At 38.9% G+C, this 14,626-nt stretch overlaps 2 protein-coding genes and 1 long non-coding RNA gene across 9 annotated transcripts in view; 1 reads left to right on the top strand and 2 right to left on the bottom strand.

Annotated features, from left to right (window-relative positions):
- The window catches only part of LOC133794334 (uncharacterized), a 39,862-nt gene extending 32,321 nt beyond the window's left edge, over positions 1-7,541 (bottom strand). For 3 of the 7 annotated variants that reach the window (XM_062231544.1, XM_062231550.1, XM_062231546.1), the window contains exons 1-7: positions 7,410-7,541; positions 6,988-7,051; positions 6,546-6,690; positions 5,927-6,156; positions 5,661-5,698; positions 5,500-5,579; positions 134-201 (exon numbers count right to left, since the gene is read on the bottom strand). In XM_062231544.1, coding sequence (XP_062087528.1) covers positions 134-201; positions 5,500-5,579; positions 5,661-5,698; positions 5,927-6,156; positions 6,546-6,690; positions 6,988-7,051; positions 7,410-7,435 — 651 coding nt within the window. In that variant the 5' untranslated portion in view covers positions 7,436-7,541. Of the gene's footprint in view, positions 1-133; positions 202-5,499; positions 5,580-5,660; positions 5,699-5,926; positions 6,157-6,545; positions 6,787-6,948; positions 7,052-7,409 lie in introns of those variants that run through there. The other 4 variants (XM_062231551.1, XM_062231545.1, XM_062231547.1 and 1 more) reach the window with 4 other exon arrangements.
- Positions 182-5,470, top strand: LOC133794335 (uncharacterized). Its single transcript, XR_009875188.1, has 2 exons — positions 182-270; positions 5,439-5,470. It is a non-coding gene; the product is annotated as an uncharacterized LOC133794335 (long non-coding RNA).
- A 3,365-nt stretch (positions 7,542-10,906) lies between the features above and the next one.
- Positions 10,907-13,139, bottom strand: LOC133794332 (protein JINGUBANG-like). Its single transcript, XM_062231543.1, has 2 exons — positions 12,388-13,139; positions 10,907-11,665 (listed from the first exon to the last, which is right to left on the bottom strand). The coding sequence occupies exons 1-2, from the start codon at positions 13,024-13,026 to the stop codon at positions 10,940-10,942; spliced, it is 1,365 nt and encodes a 454-aa protein (XP_062087527.1). The 5' UTR covers positions 13,027-13,139; the 3' UTR covers positions 10,907-10,939.
- Between the last annotated feature and the right edge of the window lie 1,487 nt (positions 13,140-14,626).

Raw genomic sequence — 14,626 nt, 5'->3', positions numbered from 1 at the left:
ACACATAATAACTAAGAATTACAAAATTTTGAAGATGACATATTTTAAGATGTTGCAACAAAAAGAACTGAACCACAGACTAAAATAAAACGGCATTGCCTCGAACTATGTGAATTACTAATAGGTGACTCACCTGATCAATGATACTTTGGATTCTTGCTGAAGCTTGAGTTACACTTTCAATTGAAAAACCTTCAATGACTATATCAGACAACAAGGTTAACACTATTGTAAAGGAGAAACCAAACATAATGCAGCTGAAGATGTCAGGTGTTGACGGTGAGAACTCGTCAACTAAGTTGAGTTGGAAGAAATTATCAAGTCAGGATCGTCAATAAAAAAACTATAGAAATCAAAGCAATAACTCAAGAATCATTACAGAATAACAATGGAGAAATCAATCAATCTTTCATTAACTCTCAAACCTTTGCTACAGTAAAACTTCCAACCCCCTTTCAAGTGGTCTTAGAGTTCATTTTATAGTAGGCTCTAATGACCTTAGGTACATAGTGGTCCAGGAGACCATGGGGTACATAAGTACTATGTCAGGGGAGTGGCTCCAGAGGTTGTGGTCGTACATCCAGTACAGGAGCAGGTGTTAGGAAAATGCCTCCACTACTTGTCTGTACCCATGTCTGATGAGTAGTGGCAGGTGTAGTGGCGCAGGTGGTAATGGTGTCGACTCTGACCCTTGGCCCTAGACGTACGGGCCATAACTCTTATCCCAGCAGTCCCACTGGCACTGGTATCCGTACTAGGTCGTACAAGTGTGTCCCATTCGACTCGTACTGGAGCCTCTAAGCATAGGGGTCTCAAGGTGTAAGGAATGGGACCCTTGGTGTGTGTTATGGTCCTGGCGTGAGGTGGAGATCTTGGGTCCTTGGCACGAAGCCTCCCGAGGTCACTCACGAGTCTGATTGATAGGCATGTGACCTTGACGAATGTCTAAGAATGCGTAGCGAGACGCCCTCCTTGTGACCCCCTTGGCGACGCGACTCCCTAGCTGCTTATGAGCCCTTCCTCCTCTCGCGAGGCCACGTGAGGCCAGGCTTGGGCGAAGCCATGCGAGGCCACGTGGTGCCATGCTTGGGCGAGGCCACGTGGGGCCATGCTTGGGCGAGGCCCTCCGAGGCGAGGCGGCCGGTGCGAGACGGTGGCACGGGCTTCACAGCTGGGCCATGACAAGGGGCCTCGCGCATGATGGCCGAACGAGGCCATGGGGCGTTGCGCGCGGGTGGCCGAGCGAGGCCAGGGAGCGTCGCGCGCGGGTCCAGCGAGGCCAGGGCAGCTTCATGTCTGCGTCTTGCAAATGGGGGTCATATGGCAACGATCCCATGAGGCACGGGTCTAGATTCGTAGCGTCATAGCATAATGATTTCCCGAGACGGTGGTGGCCCAAGGACCTCACATAAGTCTCATATTTTGCCTTGGTAGAATTTGGGCGTTCACACTTGCCCCCCAGTCTAGGAGAGGACCTTTAGGTGCTCTTGTAGACTATTCACCTTGATTCCTATAAATAGGCCCTCATGCATGGCCTAATATTTTCACCTTACTCCTTTTGATTATTGGTTTGGAGAGCCCTTCTTTTTTCAAGAGATGAGGGGTTCAATCCCTCACAATCTCATTTTTACCATAGTTCCTTTTATTTGTTTTATTTTTTTTCACTTCATTTTTTTTTTTTTTTTTTTTACATAGGAGCTAGTTTTATGGTGTGTCTATTTAGTGACTAACACATCATTTTTGCCTATTTTTTGCAGACACGCCTTTTCGACCCTTTGGTGCTTCTCGCTCCTCGATCTCTTTTTAACCCCAACTTCGCTCTCTTAACCGCTTGAGGTATATTTTCTTTCCTTTTCTCTTTTATTTTTATCGGGTCCAAACTAGCAGTACTCGGGATTGGGTACCTTAGCCTGAACCTGTAGTGAATTTGACCATATGCACGCCCCTCTTTTTTTTACACCCTGTAGTGGGCCATTTAGGGCGTTTGCACCTAGAGATATTAAGCCTATTCCTTTGTGTTTTGTAGCTTTTTCCTCGTTCATACGTGAACCCCCTTTTCGCCTTCGGGACGAGGTCTCATGGCCAGTGACGACCCGTCCAACATACCTCCGGGGGCTGAATTTATCGACCTGTCCTCAGATTCAAAGTCCCCTGAGGGCAATCCTTACCAAGAAAAAATGGAGGGTTAAGTGTTCTGCCTCTTCCTCACATCTTTCTTTTGATTTTGCAGATATGCCGAAAGCACGCAAACAGGTGTCTGTCCAGGAAGAGGACGACGCCCCTCTACTGGCGTCCAGTCTGGTGTCACATGTGTCTGCGAACAAATTGAAGGAGATCGTGAAGCACTACCGTGTCGCTCCAGAATACACCCTATATGCTCCTCAGGAGGCATGCCGGGCCGACCGCCCTAGGAAGGGTCATGTGGCTTTGAGTGAGCATATTTTGAAGGCGGGTGGTACCATTCATTTGCACCCGTTTTTTGTGGCGGTTCTCAACTATTTCGACTTGGCCCCTCTTCAACTGTCACCCAACAGCTGGTTGACTCTAAGTTGCCTTTTCATTTGGTTCAAGGAAAAGGTCGAACGCGCCCCGACGGCGCAAGAGGTGCACTCCCTGTACAACCTCATGGCAGTGCACAAGTCCAAGGGCTTCTACTACCTGCAGAAGGCCAACAACGAGCTCCCCTCGATAGAGGGCTCAGTGTCCAACACAGGGTCTTGGAAATAAGACTTTTTCTGGGTAGAGGGCCCTCTCTCTGTTCGTGAAGACTTTCGCGTCGGCCCTAGTAAGTACCCTGGTCTTTCTTTTCTTCTTATTAGAACTTACTGTTTCGTACTCTTGCTTGTATTGACATTGGCGTGGATCATGCAGAGCAATTTGCTGATCCTTAGGTCATTGGGCCGGAGGCGGAGGCCATAAACAACCTCATTAATGCAGACTCTGCCCTGAAGAAGGCAGCGTTCCTATTTACTATGGCGAACCTCAACTGCCACCAGCTGTCCCCGGTCTCTGACCCCAAGCTCCTGTGGTCAGTTACTGGGTCTAAGAAGACTACGGCTACGCCGTTCCCACACGATGGTGAGGCCGAGGGGGAGCCGGGGATGCCCCCTTGAATGTGGGGAATCTCATCAGCGCCCCCTGTCCCCCGGGGATGCCCCCCTATGGCTCCTATGACCAGGACATGACCTTTCAATCTCTGGACCCGCAGGTCGCAGCGGGATGTTATGCTCCCCCTGGCCTTGATGGCTGTGACGCCTTCCCTCAGATTCCTCATGATATTGGCTTACCGGGGGCTGATTTCATCGACCTCACGGAGCCCCCCTCTAATCTACCAAGGTCTCAGTTTTTCTCCTTCCCTGCGCCCCCTCCTGCTTCGGCGAGCAGGTTGTCCGTCCCTGTCCAACAAGATGCTCCCAGTACGGAGGCAGAGCCTTGGGTGACAAGGATGGCCTCATCTTATGGACAACTTTATATTCAAATTGCCTCGGGCCTCCCTGTTTCCGACTGGAGGGGTCTAGGGAATGTGACTCAGCCAGACCTTGGGGATACCTTAAGGCGCGCCGCGGCCTGGGTGAGTTCTTGCACCTTGCGTCGATTAGTATTATGTATAGATGTACATGTGTTTTTCTTTTTGTTACTTATCGCTGACGCCATTGACTTCCTTGTGCAGATCTACACCGTGTCTCTTCGGTATGCTGACACGTCCCGAAGGCGAAAAGGGGGAAAACTTAACGAAACCAAGGTCAAGTTGGAAAACTTAGTCCGGGATGGCCCCACGTGGCCGCGCCCAAGCTCGCCCAAGCAATACCTCAAGCGGTTAAGAGAGCGAAGTTGGGGTCAAAAAGAGGTCGAGGAGCGAAAAGCACCAAAGGGTCGAAAAAGCATGTCTGCAAAAATAGGCAAAAAGGATGTGTTAGTCACTAAATAGACACACTATAAAACTAGCTCCTATGTAAAAAAAAAAAATGAAGTGAAAAAAAATAAAACAAATAAAAAGAACTATGGTAAAAATGAGATTGTGAGGGATTGAACCTCTCACCTCTTGAAAAAAGAAGGGTTCTCCAAACCAATAAGCCAAAGGAGTAAGGTGAAAATATTAGGCCATGCATGAGGGCCTATTTATAGGAATCAAGGTGAATAGTCTACAAGAGCACCTAAAGGTCATCTCCTAGACTGGGGGGCAAGTGTGAACGCCCAAATTCCACCAAGGCAAAATATGAGACTTATGTGAGGTCCTCGGGCCACCACCGTCTCGGGAAGTCATCATGCTATCACGCCACGAATCTAGACCCGTGCCTCATGGGATCGTTGCCATATGGCCCCCATTTGCAAGACGTAGACATGAAGCTGCCCTGGCCTCGCTGGACCCGCGCGCGACGCTCCCTGGCCTCGCTCGGCCACCCGCGCGCAACGCCCCATGGCCTCGCTCGGCCATCATGCGCGAGGCCCCTTGTCATGGCCCACCTGTGAAGCCCGTGCCACCGTCTCGCACTGGCCGCCTCGCCCAAGCACGGCCTCGCGTGGCCTCGCCCAAGCACGGCCTCGCGTGGCCTCGCCCAAGCATGGCCCCACGTGGCCTCGCCCAAGCTCGCCCAAGCATGGCCCCATGTGGCCTCGCATGGCTTCGCCCAAGCCTGGCCTCGCGTGGCCTCGCGAGAGGAGGAAGGCCTCGTAAGCAGCTAGGGAGTCGCGTCGCCAAGGGGGTCACAAGGAGGGCGTCTCGTTACACATCCTTAGACATTCGTCAAGGCCACATGCCTATCAATCAGACTCGTGAGTGACCTCGGGAGGCTTCAAGCATCTCGTGCCAAGGACCCAAGATCTCCACCTCACGCCAGGTCCATAACACACACCAAGGGTCCCATTCCTTACACCTTGAGACCCCTATGCTTAGAGGCTCCAGTACGAGTCGAATGAGACACACTTGTACGACCTAGTACGGATACCAGTGTCAGTGGAACTGCTGGGATAAGAGTTATGGCCCGTACGTCTACGGCTAAGGGTCAGAGTTGACACTACTACCACCTGCGCCACTACACCTGCGCCACTACACCTGCCACCACTCATCAGACATGGGTACAGACAAGTAGTGGAGGCATTCTCCTGACACCTGCTCTTGTACTGGATGTACAACCACAACCTCTGGAGCCACTCCCCTGACATAGTACTTATGTACCCCATGGTCTCCTGGACCACTATGTACCTAAGGCCATTAGAGCCTACTATAAAATGAACTCTAAGACCACCTGAAAGGGGGTTGGAAGTTTTACTGTAGCAAAGGCTTGAGAGTTAATGAAAGATTGATTGATTTCTCCATTGTTATTCTGTCATGATCCTTGAGTTATTACTTTGATTTCTATAACTTTTTTATTGACGATCCTGACTTGATAATTTCTTCCAACTCAACTTAGTTGACGAGTTCTCACCGTCAACATCAGGCTTACAATTTTCCATGAAATCCAAAGACAAATGAACTTAAATGAGAACCTAAAAACTTACTAACAGAATCTTCCTTTTTTGACGATGGAATTTTAATGCTCACTCCCATCTCCTCTTCAATTTGTTTCTGAGTAGATGCTCTGAGAGAAAATATTATGATTTACATGGAAATATAAGCACACGTATTATAGTCTGAGTTTTCTTTAAGCACAGTATTGTACCCTTTTCCTATGATGAATCCAAATAATGAAGCCCCAACCTGCAAATGGAAGAAAGAAATTTAAGGGGTAGCACTGAAAAAGTAGAATACCAAGACAATGACGGTGTAGCTCAAATTAAGTGGCAATAACAACATCCGATGTAGGCAAAGGGCACCTAAAAAAAGGGTGGGGATGTGGGCAATGAAAAATGATAAACTGAAAGGTTGTAAAAAAAAAAAGGCAGTAAACAGCTCAAATCATGATAAAAATATATTCCAAGACCTTACCTCAACTGAAATGGAATGCTTTTTGGCGGAAATGACTGATTTTCCTTTTGAAAATCTATCACTTTCGATACCAACCATTCCACTTGATCTCCTGATTGAGTCTGTTATTTCAGCCACTGCTTCAGTTACCTCCACTACATTTTGAGCATTTGAATCAGAAACAGAAGATAATGAGCTGCCAATAATGATTTCACTTTCTGACTCAACCTTGACATCTTCTGATGAGCATTCTGCAAAGACAACATTGAAGGTTACGATCCAGCAAAAACAATAACCAATATGACCCTTGGCACATTAAGAAAGGCAGATCACTATGCATAGGCATACCAAATGTAGAAATAAGCACAAGATCCTGCACATATAACAATAATTTTACAGGAACAAGGCCAATACCAAGTGGGAAACTTTTCAAGAAATTCATGAAGTGAACATAAAAAGATAACAAGAAGATTTTGAAAATATCTGCTTGATTGGATCACAGGGATGAACACTTATTCATTTCTAGCTTAGCGTTATCCAACAAACATAACACACATTACTAATGTTTGACCTCATAAATTTAAACTAAAAAAACAAATAAGAAAAGGTTAGATACGCATTGGTCAGAGTCAAATTAAACCTTGATAGGAACTGGCTTGAGTAGTTACTGGTCTCCAAACAGGATTAATACACTTGAGCTTTCTACTCTTTCCTCCTTGATTGTGCTTATCCTTTCTATCGGCCATTTTAACTCTATGGTTCAAAATATCACAAGTTCCATATCCCTGTCGCACGATTCGACGCTACAAATGTCAAAACTAATAGGCAACTTTGAATTTGATCAGAAGTTCACTTTCATTGACAATGTAATTCTTGAGAATCTGTATTGAAAAAAAGGATAAAAATGATCCTTTTAGTAATAAATGTTCTTAATTTCTAAAATATTATTTCTTTCATTTGTGGCTGCAACTGCCAAGCGATGATCAAAAAAGTAATTTAAAATTCAATTAACTACAAAATTATTAAACAAAAATCCAAAGTACCTCCACTAATTCTTGCTATAAATAATTAAATAATCCAACCTGAAAATGACCTACTGGCTTCAATGCACTACAAGAATTCGTTAATTTAAGAAGACGGTCCGCTCTGCAACCATAGCATAACCAACATTAAGGTATTAAAAATAATTAATTTTATCTAAATAAATATGTTAATATGATAGAGCAGGGTAGATATCAGATAAGTTAAGTGTGACAGTGTAAGTGTTTGTAACTGCTGATATTAATTTGAGCCACAATAATCTGTTTGGTAGACGGGAAAATGAAAAAGAAAATATAAAATTTAGCGGTTTTTGCTTGTATAAGTTTCAGAAAGAGAAGAAGCAGTTCAAAGTTGAGTGAGTGACATATATGTGCAGAGAGAAAGAGTTGTAAGAGGGTGTTTAGTTTAGTTATTCAGTGAAAACATGGTGAGAAATTGAAGGTGGATTACAGAGAGAGCATACCTGAAGAGAGACCTGCAAGCTATCATTGGTGTGTCGTTCTTTCTTTTTCGTCGTCAGTCCTAATCGCCGAAGACGAAGAAAAAACCCCTCTTTGCACTCAGTATAATTGCCTCCCTCCTTTTAAAATATCTACCAAATCACAACTTTTTCTATTAGTAAATGTAGATAGGTATTGATGGGAGTTAGGGTTAATTATTATAAGAATATGTATAAAAATAAAATATGTTTATGTGACTTTTAGACAAAATATATTACTAAAACATAAGTTTTTATAATTTATCTTAAATTTTTATATTATACTATACACTAATTTTTTTATTTTTTTTATATTATTTAAATATTATATATTTTTTAAAAATATTTTATTTATTTTAAGAAATAAAATAATTAAATATAACACTTATATATTAATATATATACAAAAGTTTATAAAAAAAATAATAAAATATTTATAGCTTGATGAATAGTATTTCCCTATATATATATAGAAAAATACTATTCATTTAGGTAAAAAAATATGTAAGTTTACATCACTTATTGAAATACTATTTAATCATTTTTTATTTATATTATAAAGAATTAGACATTTTAGCTTTTCCATTAGAAATACTCTCACACTTGTAATGTATTTATTCTAGATATTTTTTTTTTTGGGTATCTAGGGCTTAAACACGAAATGTTTTAACTAGATACAGTGAAATACTTCATCTTTTATTTTTAGTGTAACAATACTCAATGTTCATAATATGTTAAAAAATAATTATCTAATTTTTTTTTTTGCTACAAAAATATCTAAAGTTGCTAAAATATTACTTTTGTCAATACCAAACTGTTGAGCATATTAACTAACCAGATATTTATCTCTCTGTAATCAGTACATTTCATATTTATTTAAAAAAATATATATTTCAAATTAGAAAAATGAATTGAAAAGACATTTTAAATTAATACAAATTTAAAAAATACATATTTTGATAATAAAAATACTTAAATTACAAAGTGATACATATCTGTTGAGTCAACACTTAACAGCTCCAACAGAGTAGGTATTGAAAAAAGTAATGTTTTAAAAACAGTAAGTATTTTTGACGCAAAGAAAAATGATTAAGTATTTATCTTTAACATATATTGAACATTGAGTATTTTTGCCGTAAAAATAAAAAATTAGGTATTTAACTGTAACAAGTATAAAACATTAGGTATTTATGCCGCAAATATCAATTTTTGTTTTATTTATTTTCAAAATTAATTCATAATATGTTATTAGAATCTGAAAAAAAAATATTTATAAATAAATATAAATATTTGAGTAAATCGCATCTAAAATACTTAATATTTTCAAAATTTTACACTTTTATACTTAATTTTTTTTTTTGCGATCAATATACTCAAAATCTTCAAAATGATGTATTTTTATCAAATATACCTAATATTTTTTAAATGTTGAACTTTTATATCTATTTTTTTTTATTATTTTGATAAATAATAAAAAATTAAAGGAAAAATATAATTTTTTAATTATTTTTTCTTTCTTATTCTTTCTCAAAATAAATATTTTAAAACAAAACTAATAAATATTTTATTAAAATTAATAAAAAATAATTTCAAAGAAGTGAAAACTTATATTTTCCATCAATTTAAAATATAACTATTTTAAAACAAAGTGAATGAAAAATATAACCTTTAATTATTTTGATTAAAATTAAAATTTTTAATGATTTTTTTTTATTATTTTGAGAAAGAATAAGAAGGTAAATATAATTTAAAATTAAAAAACCTATATTTTTCTTTGGCCTTTACTATTATTTCTCAAAATAATAATAAAAAATAAGTATAAAAGTGTAACATTTTAAAAATATTGTGTACATTTTAAAAAATTAGGAATAAAAGTGTAATATTTTAAAAACATCTAGTATATTTTCCACACAAAAAATAGGTATAAAAGTGTAATATTTTGAAAATATTAAGTATTTTAGTCTTAATTTAATCTAAATATTAAAATACTAATATTATCAAATCAGGAAACTAGCTCGATCGTACTAAAAATTAAAAGTATTTAATTGGTTTTTTTTAAATAAATAATATATATAATTTGGGCAATAACGCATCCCGTACTGAACAACATCCCCTAATTTTTATTTATTTATAGAACTTGAGTTATAAAAATAATCTTATAGGTTAAAATTTTGAATTTTTTTTATCAATAAAGTCCTTTTAAAAATAAATAAAAAATCAATTTCTGTCTTATCTCTCTTATTTCTTTTAGGTGGAGAAGAATGCTATAAGATTGAGAGAGATTTTTTGATGAACTAGCAAGAAATTTACTTACATAGATCGAGTCCCATACATAATCTGAAATGATATGGATGTAGCATAGTGCCATTTTTGTCTTATAATTTAAGCTAAATTGGGTTAATTGCAAATAATATGAAATAATAATACTAGTAATAATAAGTGACAAAATTGATTTTTGTTAACTGATCAAAGTATCGAGTTTCAGCGGAAGTATAATACGGGACGAATCAATTGAAAAAGAAAAAGAAAAAAGTTCTCAAATTATGAATACCGCATGCGATAAATATATATATATATATATATATATATATATCATCATTAAATTAATTAAAAGTGATAAGCTAGTAAAACATTCGGTGTTAAGATTAGACTACGAGGAATATTGAAAATTCTTTCTAAAGTTTAAAAATGAATAAAACTAAAAGGGAAAAGGTGTTATACATATATATATATATATATATATTATAGATTATCTTTGTTACATAAACTATTCCAAACTTGATAGACAAGTAGTGATTACATATAGTCTAAGTAGAAGGCAAGAATACATGATCTGAAATCCTTTCATTGCATATATATATTTCCACTATACCTACCTAACTAAGAACAACCTCAATATAACTTGAACAAGAAAGGAACCCTACCCTAGCCATATCAAAAATATATCCCATTAGTCATATATATATATATATATATATGTATGTAAAATTTGGTTGTATGTACATAGCTAGCTATGGTGTGCTTAGGACTTTTCTGCAGCACCAAACAATCCCATTCCTTCAAAAACTATGTTCTATCAGCTTTGGTGATTATAAGCATTCTATTTGGTCTACGTGTTCTCTATTACACCCTTTATCATTGCCTAAAGAGAAGAAATTCTCAGCCTACTGATGATCAAAATCTCAACAATGGTTTAGAAATGCAGTCAGAGTCCGATCATCACGATGGGACCACGAGCCATGTGATCCCCTAGATTTATCTAAACAGATCAATATAACAAGTAAGTATCTTAATTAGTTGTAAAACTTTTACGATAATGTCCATATCAGTACTACATGATCTTATAATTAAAGTTTTAATTGAAAGATCTTAAAAAATAACCATTCTTGTTGTCACTAGATTGAGGGCCCCATATGGGGTTAACTGATTGTATGTACAATTTTTGTATTGGGGTTAGATTAGAATAGAAAAGAACAATAATATAGTATACTACTCATCAAAAAGCTAAACTCTTATTAGAGCTCAAAATACTCACACCCACTTGGTGTGGAACACCGGTTAATATTGCCCACACACGCCACGCGCCACACTTTAAGCACGCCGTCAAGGCTGCCGGTGCAAATAGTACAACCATCCTGGTCACTCTCCTCCCCGAACCGGCCCGCGAAGGCCGTGACACACCTAACGGGCCCTCTATGGCCCACTAAAACCGCCAAACACGTGTGCTGACCGTTTTCGGCTTCTCGGGCCCAAACCCGGCTGGTGGAGTCGGCAGAGCCGCTGACCACATAGTTAGCCACGCTGGCCAAGCACATAACTGCATGTGTGTGACCCTGGAGGGCCCCGCCGTACTGGAGCTGACCCGAGTACCAACCCTTGAGCCAGTAGTGTATGTACCCGTCGGTGCATCCGCCGTATAGGATTCCACCGTCCTGGGTCAACGTTAAGGCTTTGACCGGGGAGTACTTGGCAGGGAGGGTTACGGTGAGGGAGTGGGGCTGGTCGCCGGGGCAGAAGTTACGGCGCCAGACTTTGACGGTGGCGTCGTCGGAGGCCGTGAAGAGAACCCCGTCGTCGGCGACGATGATGGCGTTGATGGGCTCCGGGTGGGCATGGATTGTCTCGATGCATTTGAGGTCCGAGATTCGCCATACTTTAACGGTTTTGTCCACTGATGCCGAGTATAGTATGTCGTCTGAGACGTTAATGGCTAATGATGTTATTGGCCCCATGTGCTTCATCTGTTAATTAAATTCGTTCACCAAAGTTTTTGCTTATGCATGAGTGTATATATATATAATCCTTACATGTATGTACAAATTAAAAAGGTTTACAAAGGACATTCAATTTGATAAAACTGTCATAATAATTAATTGATGAGATGGATTTTGCAGGTACTCATGATGTGCTGACTATGTAATGAACATGTATATCCATATTAAATACGATCCAAATGTTAGGCTTATACTCAGTAAAGACTAGCCTATACACTGCAGTACAACAGTAGTCCCCGAGTATATATATATCAGCTCATATGTATTACTTGTCTTATGTAATGATGGTCATAAAGGGAGCCACCAATATTTCTGATTCCATTCTATGGTTTTCATGAATGTTTTCCTAATATAAAAAATTTATGATACACCAACAAATTAAACCATTTACATTTTAGACGGATAGCTATATAGTCGTCTCATTATGTTCAACCTACTCCCTATAATTAATATATAACAAATGCAAACGTATAGATTTGGTTGTTCAACATCAATAATATATTTGGGAAACACAATAACTTTTGAATATCTGAGCAATTTATACACGGCTTAATTGGAGTCTAATATACAGTTGTTAGTACGTACCAAATTATAATTTTTTAAAAAGGAAAATATTGTTATAATTAATCTCTAACTCTAAAGATGCACAATAAATGCAACTAAATTTTCAGAAGTTAGTTGAAATTTACCATCTTATCCTTGCCGGAAATATAGCTCCGGACATAGTTTCCGGTTCTGGGAATGGTAGCTAGCCGAACATGCTTCAACCCATCATCCCAAGTTCTCTGCCAAACCCTAATCTTGGCATCACCATAAGCCGCGTAAACCCTATCATGGGACACCTCTAAGGCCACCACCATGCTGGCCTTCGTCTTCAGCTGCCCGCACTCGGAAAACTCCGGAATCCTCCACACCCTTATGACGTTTGTATCGGAGCCCGTGTAAACCAGGCCGTTGGATGCCGCAATGGACAAGATCTGGCCGTCCTTTTTGAGGACCGACGAGATGCACCGGTAGGCAGCGGCGTGAGGGTCCCCCACGCCAACGCCCACGCCCACGCCCACGGCCAATCCAACAGTGGTCTGGTTCTGATTTTGTTTAGAGGAGGGGGGCGGAGAGATAGGGCGGAGAGGGGAGGAGACTGGGGAGGCATGGAGGCTTTGGGAGAGGGAAGGAGAGCTCCGGCGCGGCGGCGTGTAGGGGAACTCCGAGAAGGAGGCTTCTTTGGTGGAAGTGCTTCTAAGGAACTTGTTTTGGGCTGTTGTAGTTGCTCTTAGTGTGAAAGACGACTGGTTTGAAGGAGAGTTGGACGACTCTAACGATGCCATTTACAACTATGTTACTTCTTTTTTTCTTTTTGGTCTTCTTTTGCCTTTAAAATGAAAGGAGGACTCGTTATGAAAACTTATATATCTATATTTGTGTGTGCTTATTTATTTATTTATTTTGATAATATACTAATAATGTGTGCTTATTATTATTATCATGAGGAGTGGGAGTTATGTTGGTAGGGTGGGGAATTAATAAACAATAAATTTTAAGAATTTGATCATATGGACTAAATTAATAATAGCTCTCAGAACCGAAGTAGTTTGATTGAAAATTAGAATGCATGTTAACCTATATAAATGTGTATAGTTTCGTATGATATTTCAATGTGGTTTTAAATTTAATTTAGTGATTATGAACTAGGCTAAATAACTGCGCTTCACGCGGTTTTTATAAGAAGCAATAGTGTGGATTTTTGTTTAACATACCCGTACAATTTGCTTCTTATATAGACACATGAGGACATTTTGACCATAACTTTTTTTATGATAGTGTTTATTGTATAACGAACCTCTGGAAGGTTTTCGAGAAATTCTGAATTATTAAAGTGTTGAAAACAAAGTTTAAACAACTTGGTGTACACATGCTTTTATTCTATTATTATTATTATTATTAGGGAAAATACTATTTTGACTCCTGTGTTTTATCTGTATTCGCGATCGACCTTTATGTTTTATTAAATGACAATTCACCCATTAATGTGTAAAAGAAGTTACACATCTTGAATTTGATTTTCATCAGCTATAATATTTTATAGTTGTTGTGTGCATATTTCTAACTCCCAAGGGTGTTTGGTGGAATTAGAAAATCAAATGGTGGATGAGTGCTCTACAAATATAAACTATATTTGCTCACTTGGATGTAATGTGTGAATGTGAAAAAAACACACTACATAGATTATTATAACACTTGTGATGACATGCTCATCTTTAGACAACACTATGATGAGAATGAGAGAAGACTTGTGTAACGCCCCAAATTCCCTAATGTGGCTTAGTGCCTTAATTAGGGGGTCGGGAGGGCCATAATTAATTTATTATGTAATTAAATAATTATATGCATGATTATGTGAGTTATATTATTATATAATGATAAATGCACGCATGGGTCCACTTTTCATAGTAAGGGTATTTTGGTATAATTTGGCCCATTGAGAGCATATTTGTATATTTTCATGTATCTTGGTGACTTATGGATGAGACCACATTATAATGTGGATTTGTTCGAGTTATTCGGCATGAAACGATCTTATAATGCAAGTTAGCGGTTTAGTCATAATGGAATTAAGTACCGGGCTCGGGGTGAGTCTCTGGGTAATTTGATGCTTAGTACATTACCGGAAATTAAAGGGTAATGGGATATGATTTAATTATTATTTGAGAATATTGGGAATAACGAGAATTTGAGGACATTAATTATGATTAACGGGATGTGACGGGAAATGACGATTTTGCCCTTAGGGATTGTTAAGAAGTTAAATTGACCTAGGGACATTTTTGTATTTTGACCATGGGTTATACTAGAAAGTTGTAAAAGGAAGCCTTAGACAGCAAAAGCAGAGAACTCCCTCTTCCTCACGATCATCCTTCTCCTCTTTTC

Source organism: Humulus lupulus, chromosome 8 (assembly GCF_963169125.1).
Source record: "Humulus lupulus chromosome 8, drHumLupu1.1, whole genome shotgun sequence".
Classification (NCBI taxonomy): Eukaryota; Viridiplantae; Streptophyta; class Magnoliopsida; order Rosales; family Cannabaceae; genus Humulus; species Humulus lupulus.
Note: the sequence above shows the minus strand (reverse complement) of the source record. Positions and strands in the feature narration are given on the sequence as shown.

What these genes read in the sequence shown, in the direction of transcription:
- LOC133794332 (XM_062231543.1), bottom strand. Translation starts at nt 13,026, where the DNA reads ATGGCATCGTTAGAGTCGTCCAACTCTCCTTCAAACCAGTCGTCTTTC. An exon ending in TTTCCGGCAAGGATAAGATG is followed by an intron (nt 11,666 to 12,387) that starts GTAAATTTCAAC and finishes TTTAATTAACAG; the next exon opens with ATGAAGCACATGGGGCCAAT.